General features: G+C 42.5%; 1 protein-coding gene across 1 annotated transcript in view; it reads right to left on the bottom strand.

The window, feature by feature from the left end:
- Nucleotides 1–17,109, bottom strand: part of TMEM131 (transmembrane protein 131) — a 1,081,228-nt gene that overhangs the window by 326,885 nt on the left and 737,234 nt on the right. Inside the window, exon 28 of the mRNA XM_078658243.1 lies at nt 11,147–11,333. Coding sequence (XP_078514369.1) covers nt 11,147–11,333 — 187 coding nt within the window. The remainder of the gene's footprint in view (nt 1–11,146; nt 11,334–17,109) is intronic.

Below are 17,109 nucleotides of genomic sequence, written 5' to 3'. Positions count from 1 at the left end.
AACAGTGCATTTCATTTTTGAGAAAACACTTGCTAATACAATTGTATATACTGAACCATCACTCACCCCGTGCCAAATCCAAACAGTATGTGTGTGTGTTTGAGGATTAGATGACTGTGCAGTAATAGTTGTCTTTTTTTTCTTCCTGAAGCAGGGTGTACCTTGTCCCTTTTTGCGAATGTTGGAATGTGTTGGTTTTGTGCCTTGTGGTGTGAATAGTCTTGTGTGTATCACGTATGAAAGGTGCGTGAATGGCCTGTAAAACGGTTGCTGCCTTGTCGTGGCTTTACAGCTCACAAGCTGCGAGTCACTGGTTAGGTTTTTTGTGCATTTAATTATTGACAGTGCATTTCATTTTTGTGAAATCTCTTGTTAATAATATTTTATGTACTGAACCATCACTCGCCCTCGTGCCAAATCCAACTAGTAAGTGTGTGTGTTTGAGGAATAGATGGCTCTGCTGGAATCTTTGTCTTTTGAGTCTCTCTGTCAAGGTGTACATTCCATCTAAGAGTAACCTACCAAATGTAGATATTATTGTTAACCCATGGGAGTACATGGTGATGTCTGACTTGTGAATTCCAACAAGTTATTTTATCCACAATGTCCTGCAAACTTAAAAATGTCTGTCACATTTTCCTTGCAATATTGTGCTAAAAATCTCACGCTGCAGAAATAAACACATAATTATGTCAATACGATTTGGTTTTGCAAGGGAGGTCACCTGGGTTTTTGGTCCTGTGCTCGGCGGCATCTAGGGAAACCTACCAAACCCACATACTTCTCAAAACTAGACACCCGGGGGCTTCCAAGGAGGTATGGCTTGCGTGGATCCCCCAACGTATTCTTACCCACAATCCCTTGCAAACCTCAATTATAGCTGAAAAAAATCACATTTCACAAATTTTTGTGTGGGAAAGTGCTCACACAAATTTCCTACCACCCAGCATACCCCCAGGTCTCCCGATAAAAATGGTGCCTCACTTGTGTGAGAGGCCTCGGTACCAGCGACAGGCAAGGGCCCAAAACAATTTTTGATTGGCAATGTTGATGTTGCCTCAAAACATTTTGGGCCCTTGCGCCTCCCAAACAAGTGAGGCACCATTTTTATCGGGAGGCCTGGGGTAACACTGGGTGGTAGGAAATTTGTGTGAGCCCGGTTGGCTCACAGGAACTAATGGCTTCCATAAGTGCCCACAATGTAGAGCGTGCACAATAGGCATCAATACCAAGGAGTATCTCTCTCCCTTTTCTTACACATCTATCTCCATAAGAGGCAATTTCAATTGCAGAAGTGAGTTTGCTGTTTATGTGTTACCATGCAGCTGCAACCTGAGATACGTGAACAGCACAGTATTGCAAGTTCATAAACGCATACTGCAGTATATTCAGGCCATAAAAAACAAGGATTTAACCTATCCAGTAACAAGGCACTGTGCCGAAATTCATCATAGTGACATTGCTCAGATGTCAAATTTTGTCAAAGACAGTGCCCCAGAACATCAGGTGGGGAGAGAAGAGTGAAAGCACTTAGGAGACTAGAGAGTATGAACATTTTAAACCTCAATTCCAATTTCCCAAATGATCTGAACATCGAAGAAGATTTACATAACTTCTTGCCGGTGGGAGGTGGACACCGATCCAAGTGTTCAGAAGGTAGCAGATCCGATTGGCCCGGCCCCAGTACTAGTAACAGTTACTCGATACTATACTATAGATCCGCTGTAACTGGGAGAAGAATGATGAGAAAAGGATCACAAACACAGATTTATGAATAATCACACATTATTTGCAATATAAAGATTTGGTGAAGGTAATGCAGAGCAAGTGGGTTTAGTAGAGCAAATGGTTCAATTATAATGTTTCCATTGTTACAGATAAAGCATCCAAGAGAACCCAATTGAAAGCACTTGCTAAAATAGATCTTATTTAGTCTACCGTGAAAAACGTTCTATAATATGGTTTACATTTTTACATCTGTACATGTGTTTAATAATAATAAACACCTTTTGTATAGCGCCTGGTTACACTAGGCAACAGTGTGTCCCCGCGCTTTAAAACTAATTACTAGAACAACAGCTCAGAGAAAGAAGGGCCACTGAAGGAAAGGGCGAGAGGAATCTCAGAATTTAGGAAAAAGGAAAGTTTTCAATTTGCGCCTAAAGCTTCCCTCAGATGGCTCCATCCGGAGCTCAATGGGGAGGTCATTCCACTGTTTGCTGGCCAAATATTTGAATGACCGTCCACCCATCCGTGCCCGCTGGATTCTGGGCACCTGAAAGAGCATACGGCCCTGAGATCGTAAATGACGATTGGGGTGGTACTTGGTAAGTAGCTTTTGAAGATAGACAGGACCTCTCTCATAAGCAATGCGATGGGTCATACACATGCTTTTAAAAATGATACGCTCCCGTATGGGGAGCCAGTGGAGTCGCACTAAAGCTTGTTTCCCAGAAGATCTTCTAGAGAGGTTGAGAGCCAGTCTAGCTGCTGCGTTTTGGACACACTGAAGCCTATGCAGGCCTTTCCTACTCAGACCTAAGTATAAAGCGTTACTGTAGTCGAGATGGGGCGTCACCAGAGTATGGATTAACGTTTTCCTGCTATTAGCCGGGAGTGAGTCCAGGGTCTTGCGTAAGATCTTAAGAATCCCATAGCATTTACCTGCTATCCCTCTGGTGTGGTGTTCAAAGGATAAAGTCTCGTCCAGTTTGACCCCTAAATTTTTAACCTGTTCCAGTGGTTTAGGGACGGTGCCAAGTTCTTTAGGCCACCATGCCGATGTCCAAATGGATGGATATTTACCCAACACCAAAAGTTCAGTTTTGTTAGCGTTGAGGCGTAAGCAATTAGTATTCATCCATCCCGCTAATCCGCTCAGACAGGCTGTGAAATTGGCTGAGGCCTCTTCCGGAGGCTGAGACAGTGTCACTACCAGCTGGGTGTCATCAGCATATGACACTATCTCAACCCCGTAGGCCGCAACCAGCTTGGCTGGGGCGCCATATAAAGATTAAACAAAGTCGGGCTCAAAATTGAGCCCTGGGGCACCCCATGTCTGAGCGACCGCACCTCAGATTTAAAAGGTGGACAATAGACTTGGAATTGCCTATTCGCCAAGAATTTGAGAACCTCTTAAAAAAATTAGTATTTTGTTTATTGTTGTGCTTACCTGATGCCTTAAATTCTCCTTCAATGGTTCCGCCACGGTAGTATGATCAAGGCCGTGGCTGCGGCCCAAACATGCTATGGCGACTTTGCACCAGCAATAAAAGTTTAGAGAATTAACGGTGGGCTGTGTTCAGTTAGGCGCTGGAATACGCCCATCAAAGAATTGGCTGAGAATATATACATATATATATATATATATATATATATATATATATATATACACACACACACACACACACAAACATACATACACATACATATATACACATACATGTACACATATTTACACATACATATATACACACATACACATATATATATATATACATATTCACACATATACATATACACACACATATACATATATACACATATGCACACACATACAAATATACACATATATATGCATATACACACACACACACAAGGCGAACCCTTCCAACGCCACAATAGAGAGCACACACAGAAGTTCAGTTTAAACAAAGTGCTTTATTGTGCAGACCCACCTGCACTGACAGACGCGTTTAGCCTTACGGCTTTCTCAATGTCAGTTTTTCTGCGTAAACACACAAGTATTTAAAACAAGCAATGCTTCATGTGTCCTTCATATAAATAAAAGATGGACTTACATCAAACATTGATAGCATAATTTCATGGCGGCCATCTTACAACATGTTTTTAAACATTCAATTGTGACAACACCTATGTGCAATAGTGTGCATAAGAATAATTAAAAACAAGATAATCAGGGAGAATACAATTCAATAGCATCCACTTATAGACAATATTACAGTCCGTTATTGGTCTACAATTTTTTTTAGCAAATTTCATATGTAATTAATGCAATCGGTAACGGACTGTAATATTGTCCATAAGTGGTTGCTTATTGAATTTTATTCTCCCTGATTATCTTGTTTTTAATGATTCTTATGCACACTATTGCACATAGGTGATATCACGATTGAATGTTTAAAAACATGTTGAAAGATGGCCGCCATGAAACTATGCTATCAACGTTTGATGCAAGTCCATCGTTTATTTTTATGAAGGACACATGAAGCATTGCTGGTTTTAAATATATATATATATATATATATATATATATATATATATATATATATATATATATATATATATATATATATATATATATATATATATATATATATATTCACTGAAAAAAACAATGGTTAAAGTTACATTATAGTTAGGCTGACATTTCACTCGCACACAACCAGAGAAATTCAGCAGTTCTAGTTAGATGAGATAACTATAACTCTCGCTCCCACAATGCACTGCTGATAACCTCACATATTACATCACTCATGACATGGTCAGTGCCATCACTGATGACATCATCCACAGGCTCTCTCACACACTTATTCACACCCCAATATAACCTTTCATTCACCCCCTACCATTCTCAAACCCATTGACACAACCATACCAATACGTACACACCCACTCACTGATTCATAGGTCTACACACACATCCACTCAGTCAATAATACAGCCACTCATACCCAACTCACTAATACAGCCCCTGATATAGCCACTCATACACCCCATATAGCCACTCATACACCCCATACAGCCACTATCACACTGTCAGTCAGCCATAGAACTACTTGCTTACCACTCTGCAAACACGCCTCCTGGTGTACTACTAGTAGGGGGATGAAGTCCTCTTGGCTTTTGAGGGTCCTTTGGGGCTAACTGCCCCTCCTGTTACTTCTATTTAGGCTCACACAGCTGGATTGCGGAGAGGTAGTCAGAGGCCACGCACCCTTCATCCACCACTCTGCAACAGTGCCTCCGGGCGCACACCTGCTTGGGGGAAGAAGTCCACTTTAGTCCTGAGGCCCTCAGGATGCAAGACAACTCCCCCCCACCCCCCTCCCCCCCTAAACAAGCGGGCCAGGAGGAGCATGTGCAGTGTAGTGTAGTGGAGAAAGGGGGTGGGCCTCCTAGGAGTTGCATGTTTTTTTTTTGTTTTTAGGAAGGGGGGCCGCAGGACTTCCCTTCCCTGGACCATTTAGGGTCCCGGGGACTCCATCCCCGGAGCCTAATCCTTTTTTAAATTTCTTATTAAAAAAAACAAAACTAGAGAGGGCCACGCTGCCCCTCTCCCGGGCTGATTTTGGCCCTTCCTTCATTTTCACATGGGATGAGGGCTGCGCTGCCCCAGACCTTCCCCAGGCCTATTTCAGCCCTGGGGACCCAATCCCCCGGGCAGGCCTTCAAAAAAATGTTGCTATGGGGAGGGGGCCAAGCACATCCCCCCTACCTCAGGGCACATATTGCCCTGGGGATCCCATCCCCGAGGCTTTGCCAGCACGTTGGTGACCGCGGGGATGCCTCAGGCCCCGCATTCCATTGTGCCTCCCCACCTCCTGTGGGACCCCGCATTTATTTATTTATTTTATTTTGAGAGTTTTATACGGCGCGAACAAGATCTTTGCAGATATCAGAGCGCTTTACAAGTACAAATACAAAGTAAAAATACAAAGTAATAAAGCGTATATACAAAGTGATATATGAGGTAGTTAGGTACAAGGTGCTAGTTACATAGGTAGGTCAAAGGACATGAGGTAGGTTACAGGTGTGGTAGTGTAGGTACACTGAGAGTAGACAAACAATTGCGTTAATAGCATAAAGTGCGATACCAAGGAGCATATACTTGCTTAAGCGTGTTTAGAGTATTTAGAGTTTAAAGGTGGGCCAAGTTGAGGTGGGTGTGTGCAGGATGTATAGTCCCACAGGTGCGACAGTAGAAGGGATGTAAAGATCGTTGAGGTGGAGAGGGTAAAGTGTGCAAAGTCAACCAGGTGCGTCAACAATATAACAATATACATAATCAGCCAGGTGCATCGAACATTATAACAAAATACAAAGAGTGAGCGTATACAATTACATAATTCGATAATACGGGTGGTGCAATAGGCCAAGGTCGGGCAGGCCTTACAGAGCAGATTTATGAGTGATACGGAGTGATAGGTCATGTGTATTTTGCCATGAGGATCGCTTTAACTTCTTTCTTAAAGATTGTGTTGGAGGAGATGAGCCTTGTTTCAGGAGGGAGAGAGTTCCAGATCCTGGGTGCCATTCCTGAAAAGGAGCGTTTATACGTTTTTTCCTTCCGAAATCTTCGAGGTTTCAGCAAAAGATTGTTTGTGCTTCTAGTAGTTCGGGAGCCACCCGAAATTGTCAATTTTTGAGTGAGGTAGGCGGGTGAATTCAGATGCACAGCCTTGTGTGTCATGCATGCGATTTTCAGTTGAATTCTGGCTTCAAAAGGTAGCCAGTTCAGTGATTTAAAGTCCGGGGAGATATGCGAGTGTTTTTTTGAGCCTGTGACGAGTCTCGCTGCGGCGTTAAGGGACGCTCTTAGGGGTGCCGTTGTAGTTAGGGGGAGCCCGCAGAGGGCGGTGCTACCGTATTCTATGTGCGGGATGACTAAAGATTGAACTGCAGTTTGGAAGTCTTTGGCAGGAAGGAAAGGTTTAAGTTTTCTCAGGGTATTGATTTGGAAGTTCGCTCCTTTGGTTGCCTTGCTGATGTGCTGCTGCATGTTGAGATTGGTGTCAAGTGTTATGCCTAAAGATTTTGCTGAGTCTACTACGATGGGCTGTACATTTAGAGCCGTTAATTGCTTAAGCCATGTTTGAGCCGTGGATATTTTAGCGGGAGGTGAGATCAGGAGGAACTCGGTCTTCAGAGCATTGAGTTTGAGGTGATTCTCAGCAAGCCAGGATTGGGTGTTTCTGATCGTGGTGTTCAGCAGCATGATGTCCTTGGGAGATTGTATTTTGAGATAAAGTTGGGTGTCGTCGGCATACATGTGAAAGTGCACATTAGAGGCCTGTAACAACGTAGTGAGAGGTTCCATAACGAGGTTGAACAGTGTTGGGGAGAGGGAGGATCCTTGAGGGACGCCTAGCGATACAGGTACCGGAGAGGACAGCAGGTTGTTGCTTTTGATTCTTTGTGTCCGGTTGTGTAGAAATGAGGTGAACCACTTTAGAACAGTCCCAGATATGCCCATTCTTGTGTTTAACAGTTCGAGTAAGTTCTCATGTTTAACTGTATCGAATGCTGAGGAGAGATCCAGAAGGATGAGGAGACAGGTATCGTTTTGGTCTAGGATTTGGAGGGCATCGTCCACTATGTGAGTCATGGCAGTTTTGGTACTGTGCCCTGCTCGGAAGCCTGACTGATGAGTGTTTAGGAGATCAAACTTATCTATGTGTTTAGTCAATTGTAGTTGTTCCAACAGTTTAGCGAGAGTGGGAATGTTTGTAATAGGTCGGTAATTGTTTAGATCAGTGGGGTCTGCTGTTGGTTTTTTTAGTAGCGGTGTGACTTGCCCTACTTTGAGGGCGTTGGGGATGGATCCTTGTTGAAGAGAGCTATTGATAATCTTAGACCAGAGTGGGAGAAGCCAGGGGGAAAAGTCTTTTACAGCGTTAGCAGGAAGGGGGTCAGAGAGGTGATTGGAAGGTTTCAAGGCGCTGAGCAGTCTGCCAATTTCTTCTACGGAGTAAGTGTCAAAGGATGACCAAGTAGCATTGTTCTTAGGTTGAGGCACTGCTGTGTGACGGGGGTTGGAGTACAGGATAGCGTCATTGAGGAGATCGCTTCTTATTCTCTCCGTTTTTTGAAAGGGACAGAGGGAGCTGCAAAAGCAATTCTGCTCCGCTTCATGAAAAAAATGCATTATTAAAGCTCTTGCTGAATGAAGGGGACCAGAGTTAGCTATAGCTTGGAGACAGCCATAGCAAACTGCAATGCCCCTGGGATGGGCTCCCTGGGACATTACTGTAGTTGGCCCTGGGGTGTGGGGGATTTACACCAAATAAACAACAAAAAGCACTTCCTTGAACCAACATCTACCTCCCTGCCAAAATGGTGTATGTCAGTTCAGCGATTCGGGCTGTAGGTGTGGCTAATGGTTCCTATGGGAATTAACATTACAAACACACCCGTAATTTGTGCACCAAATTATCTGTCCCCACTGCACGGATCACCCCCAAACTTTCCATGACAACCAGACCTACCTTGACACTTTTGTTCGAAAATTTCATGATGATTGGTCAAATGACAGCCAATTCAAAAAATGCTTTTCCTATGGAAAGTAGGTCTAACTATAACTACCTTCTGGCGACCACCAGCAGGGGCTGGATATATATTTTGGTTGTTTTTAATGATATTAGTGTGAAAATATTTATTTTTTATATTTTTGTACTTAAAATTATAACAATAGGCGGTCGAAATTTTTGTAAACTATATTTTTGACACAATATTTCTGTTACACGATATTGTAGATTTTGATACGTGCAATCACTGAAATGCTACTACTCACATTTGAGACTCATGAAAGTTAAGGTCAGTAAGAATGGCAGTAATAGTACACTCCAAAAGCTTTATGGAAATTATGGGCTTACACTTTGAAGGCATTCTGGTTTCGGTTATATCCAAATTAAGGAAAAGAAACTCTGTGGTATGAAGGTGAGCAATTCATAGGACATTTTGTGGCATCGACAAAGTAGAATGGATGCTGAATCGGTCTGTTTCAATTAAAAAGTTTCTCAGTCCTGAGGAGTAAGTGTTGAATACTCCAAAATGAATGTAAAAAGTGATTTTTTAACCCATATTTATAGGGACACTTTAAAGCTCGTTTTGTTCAAGGTAAAGGGCAGGGCCCTCCAGGAATAAGATTTGTATTTCTTCAGGGTTGTATTAAGGTATACCAAGACCATTAGAGCTACTTCTGTTTCTTGTGTGGGGGAAAAACGTGACATCAGTCATGCCCTGTTGGAAGACATGGACAAAGTGCAGGTTTTCAAGAGATCTGCTGTCTTTGCGAGACTGTTTTACCCTCCCTTAAAGGGTTTCCCTGTCCCATCCTAACTTGACGGTTGTTGATCCACTTTCTTTTCGCGCTCTCCTCCATGCAAACTGATAGACAGAAAGGTACACAGACTTAATGGATAGGTTTCAAATCGGCAGCAATGAGACGTGATTTGTTTTTATTCACCACAGGCTAGGATATTTTAATGACAGGCACAACTGTCAAATGAGTTGTTTTCTATTGTGATGAAACAGTCAAGAGCTGATGGCATGCACCCAAAATATATTTAAGATACGCATATGAGAAATTCACCACTTGATCGAGATTATTATAGCTAACAAAAGAATAGCTCCTCTACCATTACAGAAGAACCTTGTTCAAGTCGACGTGGTAGGCAAACGATTTTATGATATGAAAAATTTGAAGACATTGGTGTAACAGTTCACTGTCTGAAACCTATGAAAGCTGATGCTAATGGGTGACTGGTACTGCCAAATTCTAACCATGCAGATGTCGGAGAAACGTCCCCCGACACATCTGAAGGATGATCTAATATTAACGGTGAAAACAGCTCACCCAACTCTAATCTATTAGTACCACTCTCACCCACTGCATCCACAGGTCCCTTAAAAATGCATGTATTGCCCGCTCTCTGTGATAAAGTGAACCTACCGACAAACTGTTAGAAACCATCCATAAATGGTAAATGAATAATCAATTGGCTGAACCTTTTTAGGCGGCGTGAGCTTAGTGCTTTAGCACATAATGCTATTTCAGGTAATATTACCTCACAATTGGCTAAAAATAAAAAAAAACCTTAACCAACCTCGGCTTCCCTTTTTATCAATAGGGAGTTGTGCTAATCAAACATACATATGAAACAGGAGGCATTAAGTTCGCTAACTTTGTTAAGTAATTCAGGAGGAAACAAAGTCAAAGACCTAAAAAAAAGGGGGGGGGGGAGAGAGGATTAGAAAGAATAAGGGTTGGTGAATTGATTGCGGAGGCAAACAAAACAGAGACACAAGACAAGGGATTCATTGAGTGAAACCTTAGGGTTTAACCTGCATAAAGGAAAAAAGGTAGAAATGAAAAAAAGGGAGAAACACAAGGAGATGCCTCTAGCCGAACTTGTCAATTATGAAAGACAGAGAGGATTTATCAAAGTGGATGTAAGAGGCTACTATTTATCTTGTTTTCATATTTTTCCAAGAAGTCATATGGAAGCAACTTCTGAAACATTGCCACTTTGGCTGACTATGGTCTTTATATCACTACACTGGAAAGGAGGATAGCGGAACGATTTGGGTTTCAAATTTAATAAGGTTTAAAACCAATTCAATTTCTTTCAGATTGCGCTCCAAATTCTTGTTGTATAATTTAAGAATCAAGAGACATGAAGGAGACTACACCTCTGAGCACGGCAGCATTGGAGCAAAACCTTAAGGCTATTTTTGAGAACTGTGGAGAATGAAACTCTCCCTTAAAAGTAGCAGTAGACGCCATAAGGTAATCTTGTGCATGCATCTGACAGGAAATGGAGGTGACTTGCATTGGGTAATGCAAAAGACCAGAGGCGGCTAGGAAAACGCGAAGACACAGTGCCACTTTAGGCCATAAAACAGTGTGTGCAAAATGATGCAACATTTATATTCTAGGCAGAGAAAAACTGCGATTGACCGAAATCACTCCACCAGATCGGTTCCGGCAGACAAAAAAAATCATCAATTAATACTAGCCAAAACCTCCATCTGCGTCGGAGGGAAAAAGTAATTTGGATCTTGAAAAACAACAAGCATGTTAGATTGGAGCCTGGTAAAGGGGGAGAGGATTGCTGCACTAAAAGCAGGCCCACTGCATTTTTCCCCCCACAAATCAACCTCCATTTTGTGGTCTGCCAGCCTGAACATCACTTAAATATGGGGGAGAGTGGTGTGGATATACCAGTACATTGCGCTGCACTTTAAAATAAATGGTTACACTATTTTAAGTGTATTGTGATACATGTATTTTTTACTCCAAGTAAACGAAATTAAGCAATATGTTGAATGAATTAAAGCTCTTTAAATTCTTTATGAAATATAACCATTAAAATGCCTTATTGTCCAAGGCAGCGCTACTTACAATATGATGATTTCCTTAGAAGCATTGGGACTTAGCGCAAACTCTTCACAATTAACAACTTTAAATCCGTATCCTTCGCATGCATATCCACTGATTTCCATAGACTTCACATTAACCTGCAGTTGACCTGTATTCTCTACTTTAAATGTTCTTTTCAACGTGAAATTTGGTTCTTTAAATTTCAACCCTGCAACAAACAAAGTAAATGGTAGTAAATATATAAAACGTGCTGAATTGTTACTTCTTACATGGTTTGTAAAGAGGGCTAAGCAGCTTCTTGGAAACATTACATAATATAAAAATATCGGTTGTCGTGAAATGTTTCTTCAAAGGACAAAGTTAATCGTTTATGATAACAGACAACAAGCATGTGATGATCGCACAAATGTTAAGGGACTTACTCAAATAATGATCACAATGTCCAGCTGAAGAAAGCAAAAGCATTGATTTTCAGTTTCAGCAAAAATACAATTATAATTTTTTTGGAGCCCAGAATGTGAATTAACCTGTCAGCCTGCAGAACAAGTTACTTACTTTCAGTACAGTCGTTCCTGTGGGCACCATCTCCGAACAGTTTCCTCATCTTTATAATATTCCTCAGTGCCAAACTGGATCTAGACTATTTAAACAGCATTTAAAGGCCACATTGGCTAGCAACACCACTTTTTTGTGGAAAGAAAGCAGTGTAAGGCAGATGCATTGACAGAATTTGGAGTTCCCTCACAGTGCGATCCGTTACTGAAACCAGGAACACAGTCTTCAGAGTAAGGAAACGTAGTGGACAGCTCTGCATTGGTTTGAAAGGACTATACATGAGGAAAGGGAGGACAACGATTCCAAAGTGGCATCACAAAGGGTTTGGGGGGATGGTGGCATGTTTCAAAGCTTTTATACATTCCATCACTACAGGGTATTTGAACAAGTACGGCTCTCTATATGTAAAAAGTCAGACAAGTAATGTTTAAAGTTGGTTACTGCCAGTCCTTGCTGGGCCAGAGAAAAAAACAAGAGATGCAGCAGTTTTACCTGTAATGGATCTGTATGTTGGTGCCCAAACAGGCAACAAACGTATTCATATGTTGGGAGTAAACAGACTTTGTGGAGGGGCTCAGCCATTGTGCAGATTATGCAAGTTCATGTGCACGAAACTGCCCTGCTGCTGAGACAAGAGATATTCACAAAACTGTAGCCTGATCAGAGTAATTTCCAAGAGGTGTGGATGGTTCCAGTATTGAGGAGGACAAATCTTAGTAAGTCTGTGATTCAAAGCGGTTCGTGTTCACCAGGTAGTAGGCCTCAAAGTTGGGGTCTCCGAGGGCCCTTTGGTGGACATGGAGTAGCAAAGTGGCAGGCCCACAACAATCGTCGTTTGCTCATATCAGATCTTCCAGAAGTGTGTCCATCTTCCAAGAAGCCAGTTAAGCACTTCCAAGCATGGATGTGTAGTGTGACAATAGTGCCCATTGATTGGACAATGGTATCTACAGAATAAGAACCACACTCCAGGATCTACTTTGAAGTATCCAAGCCATCAATGACCAAATCTGAAAACGGCTTCTTCTTGTGCACCGGAAGACTTGCAACCACCAGTATTGTTAATTCCCACAAGGCATGGACATGGTAGTCTAGCAGGCATATGGCAAAAATTGTAAAGAGTGAACCTTCCAGGCTCATGAGTTCACTTGTTTAATCTCCTGATCAAAAGGAGCCATAGGGAAGGCACTGATGTTCAGGTTGGAAGATGAAGCCTGACGCAGTAGGATCCCAGGTATCAAGTGTGAAGACAAGAATTTTTGGTCACCCAGAGGTGACTTATGGCATTTGGCAATTTGTCTTGGAACAGCTGAACCTGAAACAGCAGGCAGCAAAGATAGATTCCAGCAGGTTCTTGTTAAATGGGAGCAAGGGCTCAGCAACTGAAAATGCAGTCTGCAAGATTTCAGCCAATGACTCTGGATCATCTGAGGGCAGAATGATTCATGGAGTTTCTGCAGCATTATACACCACTGTGGTACAAGGGAGAAATTTCCTCTGTCGATGTCCTAGAGGGACATTAAGGATGCCCCTTCTGGGGAGGTACCAATACCACTGTCACCTTTGAGACAAGATAAAGGTCAGCAATGGAGTAAGAAAGAGGAAGCAGAATATTGACCCTTAAGACCATCCTCTGTGTGCCCATAATATTTATCAAGCATGGTTATGACATCTGAATCACAGCCAAATAACTCTTCCATGCAGCCACATTTGTGGGCCCTAGAAGGAAACTGTTCCATCAGGCAAGTTCTGAAGTTCTCCTGTGCCACCCATATACAGTACACTTCGAAAGCCCCACATGTGATAACTCAGAGCGGTACCAGCTGGGAGGCATGAAGGACAGAGATGCCAGAGTCACCAAGTCAGAAAGAGTGGGTAAGTTCTTGGGGAGTGCCTCCGATGGTACAGGAGCTGTCCTAAGCTTGCCCACCAGGCAAAAGGACTCAATCTGAACAGGTTCAACAGATGAGAAGGCAATTCTAGCTGGGTCTTCTGCTGCTTCTGATTATGGCTCTAAGGACAAGCCTAGGGACAGGGAATGGCACAATGACTCTGAAAAGGTCCTGTGAACCTTTGCATGTGCATTTCCTTAAGGAAGGAGGGTATTTTTCCTTGATACAGCGTATTTTATGTTTTGTGTCTAAAAATGCTTCTGGGAGATCATTCCCTCGTATTCTGGTGTATCACTACAGACATTGGCCAAACTTAGCCTGGCTTCCCACTCTCTGATGGCATTTTGGAAGTATTTGGGAACATGAATTGAAGGCCACCATATCACGGTCATTTCCAAGATTCTATATGCAGATGTCATTGTGTGGATTTGATATAGACAATCCGGTTGCAGCACTTACGAAAGGTCTTCCACTCTGAGACTTTCAGATGAGAGAAATGACAAAGTCACTGCCATCACTGGTGAAGCGGAGGAAATTTTCATCAGTAAAGAACAGTGTGTGCTCCGGGCGTGTCAATAAGGTGTAGAAGAACAGTAATCAATGTAAGCTACAAACTATGTGCTTTCATATGTTGATGTAATGTCTGATGGATGGAGTTGGGGTTAATTTGCATAGCACCAATATTCATCAATGGAAAGCTTTTTCTGGAGAAATGCTTTTCCGGACCAGTTGGATGCCTGGGAAATATTCTTAGAATGAGGAACCTGCATATCCATCAGAAACCGTTTGCGGAGGGAGAAATGAGTGCTGGCCCTGCAGCGTAGGAGAGAAAAGGAAATTGGAGGGAGGAGACGGAGCTGGTGTTGCAAGATATATACCAGAGTAGATGCGCGCACAAAAGTGTCACAGTGCATTAAGAGGCGGATGGCCACAAACTAGAAGCAACTGCGTGCCCCTGGGGCAGAACAGAAATACCTGAGGACCAAGTTAGAATCTACTCATTCCTACACACACTCCACTGTGAGAAACTGCAATGGAGGTAAAGGGCACTATAGAAGTGCAATCAGTCAGTCAAAAGACGCTCCCTCTCCACTATCCCCATTTGGAAGGCTCAGTGATCAGAAATGCCTGTGAATCAAGGTGACACTGCAAGTGGACAATGTTAATGGCTGTGCTGCTGCAACCTCAATAAATTACCACCACGGAGGGTTCTAGATGGCGTAGAGCCTTCCTGTAGAGCCTCAGCACTTCTGCTGGTGCATGAAGGAACGAGGCAAAAACGGTTGGCTGTGGCAGCCTAGAATCAATGAGCTGAAGTTATTTGCTGCAGTCATATTCTGTGAAGCAGAGCTGTTTCTCTTGGAATCAGATTGACGGGTCAAATGACAATCACTTAGCACACTATCCATAAGTTATAAAGGTTGTCATCTTGAACTTGTTTTCTGTTACAATAGAGAATGTTTACCTTGCCAAGTAAGTGCTTGAGGACCTACATTACAAAAAATACACAAAATCATGTAATGATAGTGAGCAACATAACTTATTAAATGCAAAATATTTTTGGGGAGAAGGGGAAATATTTTAATCTAATTACATGATTCATTTCACCTAATTAGTAGCCAAGACATTACAGCTTTCTGTAATGTTTATCTGTAACAAGGACAAGATAGGAACAAGGGAATGAACCTCTCTATAAGGAATTAATTCACAGATGCACTAATGATCACAATCGAGCAACTGCAAAACCGCAAACCTCAGAAGTAGATTCAACCAGTGGCTTCAGTAATGGGTGATGAATGACAATAACCAATAGGCTACCACTGGTGGACCTGAATGCCCTCTTTGTATATATTATATTGACATATGAAGTAAAACTGTCTTTATCTGACCTAGAAACACTATTGGGAACATTCTCTTGCCTGGTGCATTTCTTCTTTGTCAGCAAACACTTCTATAACTCTTGTCTTTCTTTTGTGTCCCCCCCCCTTCATTTCTCTTTCAGGCTGAGCGCATTTTAAAAAGGAAAAGTTCAACGCATATTGCCAATTTTTGGAAATGGTCAACAAAAATCACAAACTCTGATGCTACTATTGCTACCATTGATTTTGCGATTCAGATAGGGATACCACACATACTCTAGTTAATCGCCAGTGGTATTTCATAAGAGATGGTATGGGTGTGTTTTTCTATGTCAATGCCAGTGATGGCATTGCATTCAAGCAAAATTAAACCAATAGTGTGACCCTCTGAAAGGCAACTTTGGCAGCGGACATTACTGCTGGAGTCAGATGGAGGAAGAGGGAAAGTGAATAGACCCTGGCAGGGGACTCGGAGTGTACCCACGCCTGGGGAAGGGCCTGTTACTTAGTGAGCAACTGAGAAATTTGCTGAACCTGTGTGTGTTGTACAGCAGCGAAGGCAGACACCAGCTTGATTTGACACTTCCAATAATGTAGGTAAAACAGAGCAAAGAGGACACTTTTTCCCATATGAACTCGTTTAACTGCTGCACCCATGATTGTAATAGTGCAGTAGCAAAACTCCACATGTGATGACTGACCGTTCAAATCAACCAATGATCTGTTCAGTGAATGGTACAACAACCAATAACTAGGAAGTGTGAGACCTCAATGTCCTCTTGGTATAGATCCCTCGCTGTAGAATATACCCCAAAGACATCAGACTGGATCCAAAAACTTCACAGCAAAGAGGCCGCCTGTATGCTGTGCTGGACTCAGTCGGAGCAAGAAGTGACATCAAGTGCCACTGCCAAGGCCATAAAGCACTCGCCCCAGTGCACAGACATCAGTTACCCTTCATTTTTTACAAGCCATGGAGAAGAGAAGGCAGACTGACATTGATAAGAGATTGCAGTACCAAATCAAATTCAAGAGGAGAGGCAGGGATTTTGTTTGCCAGTCGGGTCAGTGAGGAACCTGTAGGTAGGTAGAGTATCCACTAGAAAGATTGTTAACACAGATGAGTTACTTTTTCTTCTGATGGATACTTCCACCTGCAGATTCCTCACCAGTAGAACAGATTTCACAGCAATGCCCAGCCTAAAGCAGGGCTGATGGTTGATTACATTAAAAAATCATGAAAGACAGACCTAACAACGTGTCCATCCCTACGCACCGCTGAATCTAGACAAGTGTTTTGTAAAGGTTTCAAAGGAAGCCCAAGTTGCTTCCTCACAAATGTCTGTAATCAAGACACTTTGCACGAGTGCAGAAACACTGGACTTGGCCCTGGTGGAATAAGATCCACCCGAGGGGAGGATAGAAAGTTCGAAGAGTAATGGATTTAGCAAGATGGAAGGGAGTGACTACCTTAGGTAGGAAAGCAGCTCTGTTTGCAACACCAACTTGCCCGAAAAGAAGGTAGTGAAAGAAGGGTGACTGCTAAGGGCTTGCCACTCACTGACCGTTCCAGCAGAAGTGAATGTAACCAAAAACAATGTTTTCAGTGTCACCAGACAAAGGGTACAACTGTGATGGGGCTCAAATGGAGTTCCCATCAACAAATGTAAGAACATGA

Source organism: Lissotriton helveticus, chromosome 8 (genome assembly GCF_964261635.1).
Source record: "Lissotriton helveticus chromosome 8, aLisHel1.1, whole genome shotgun sequence".
Taxonomy (NCBI): Eukaryota; Metazoa; Chordata; class Amphibia; order Caudata; family Salamandridae; genus Lissotriton; species Lissotriton helveticus.
The sequence above is the reverse complement of the archived record's forward strand: the minus strand, read 5'-3'. Positions and strand labels throughout refer to the sequence as shown.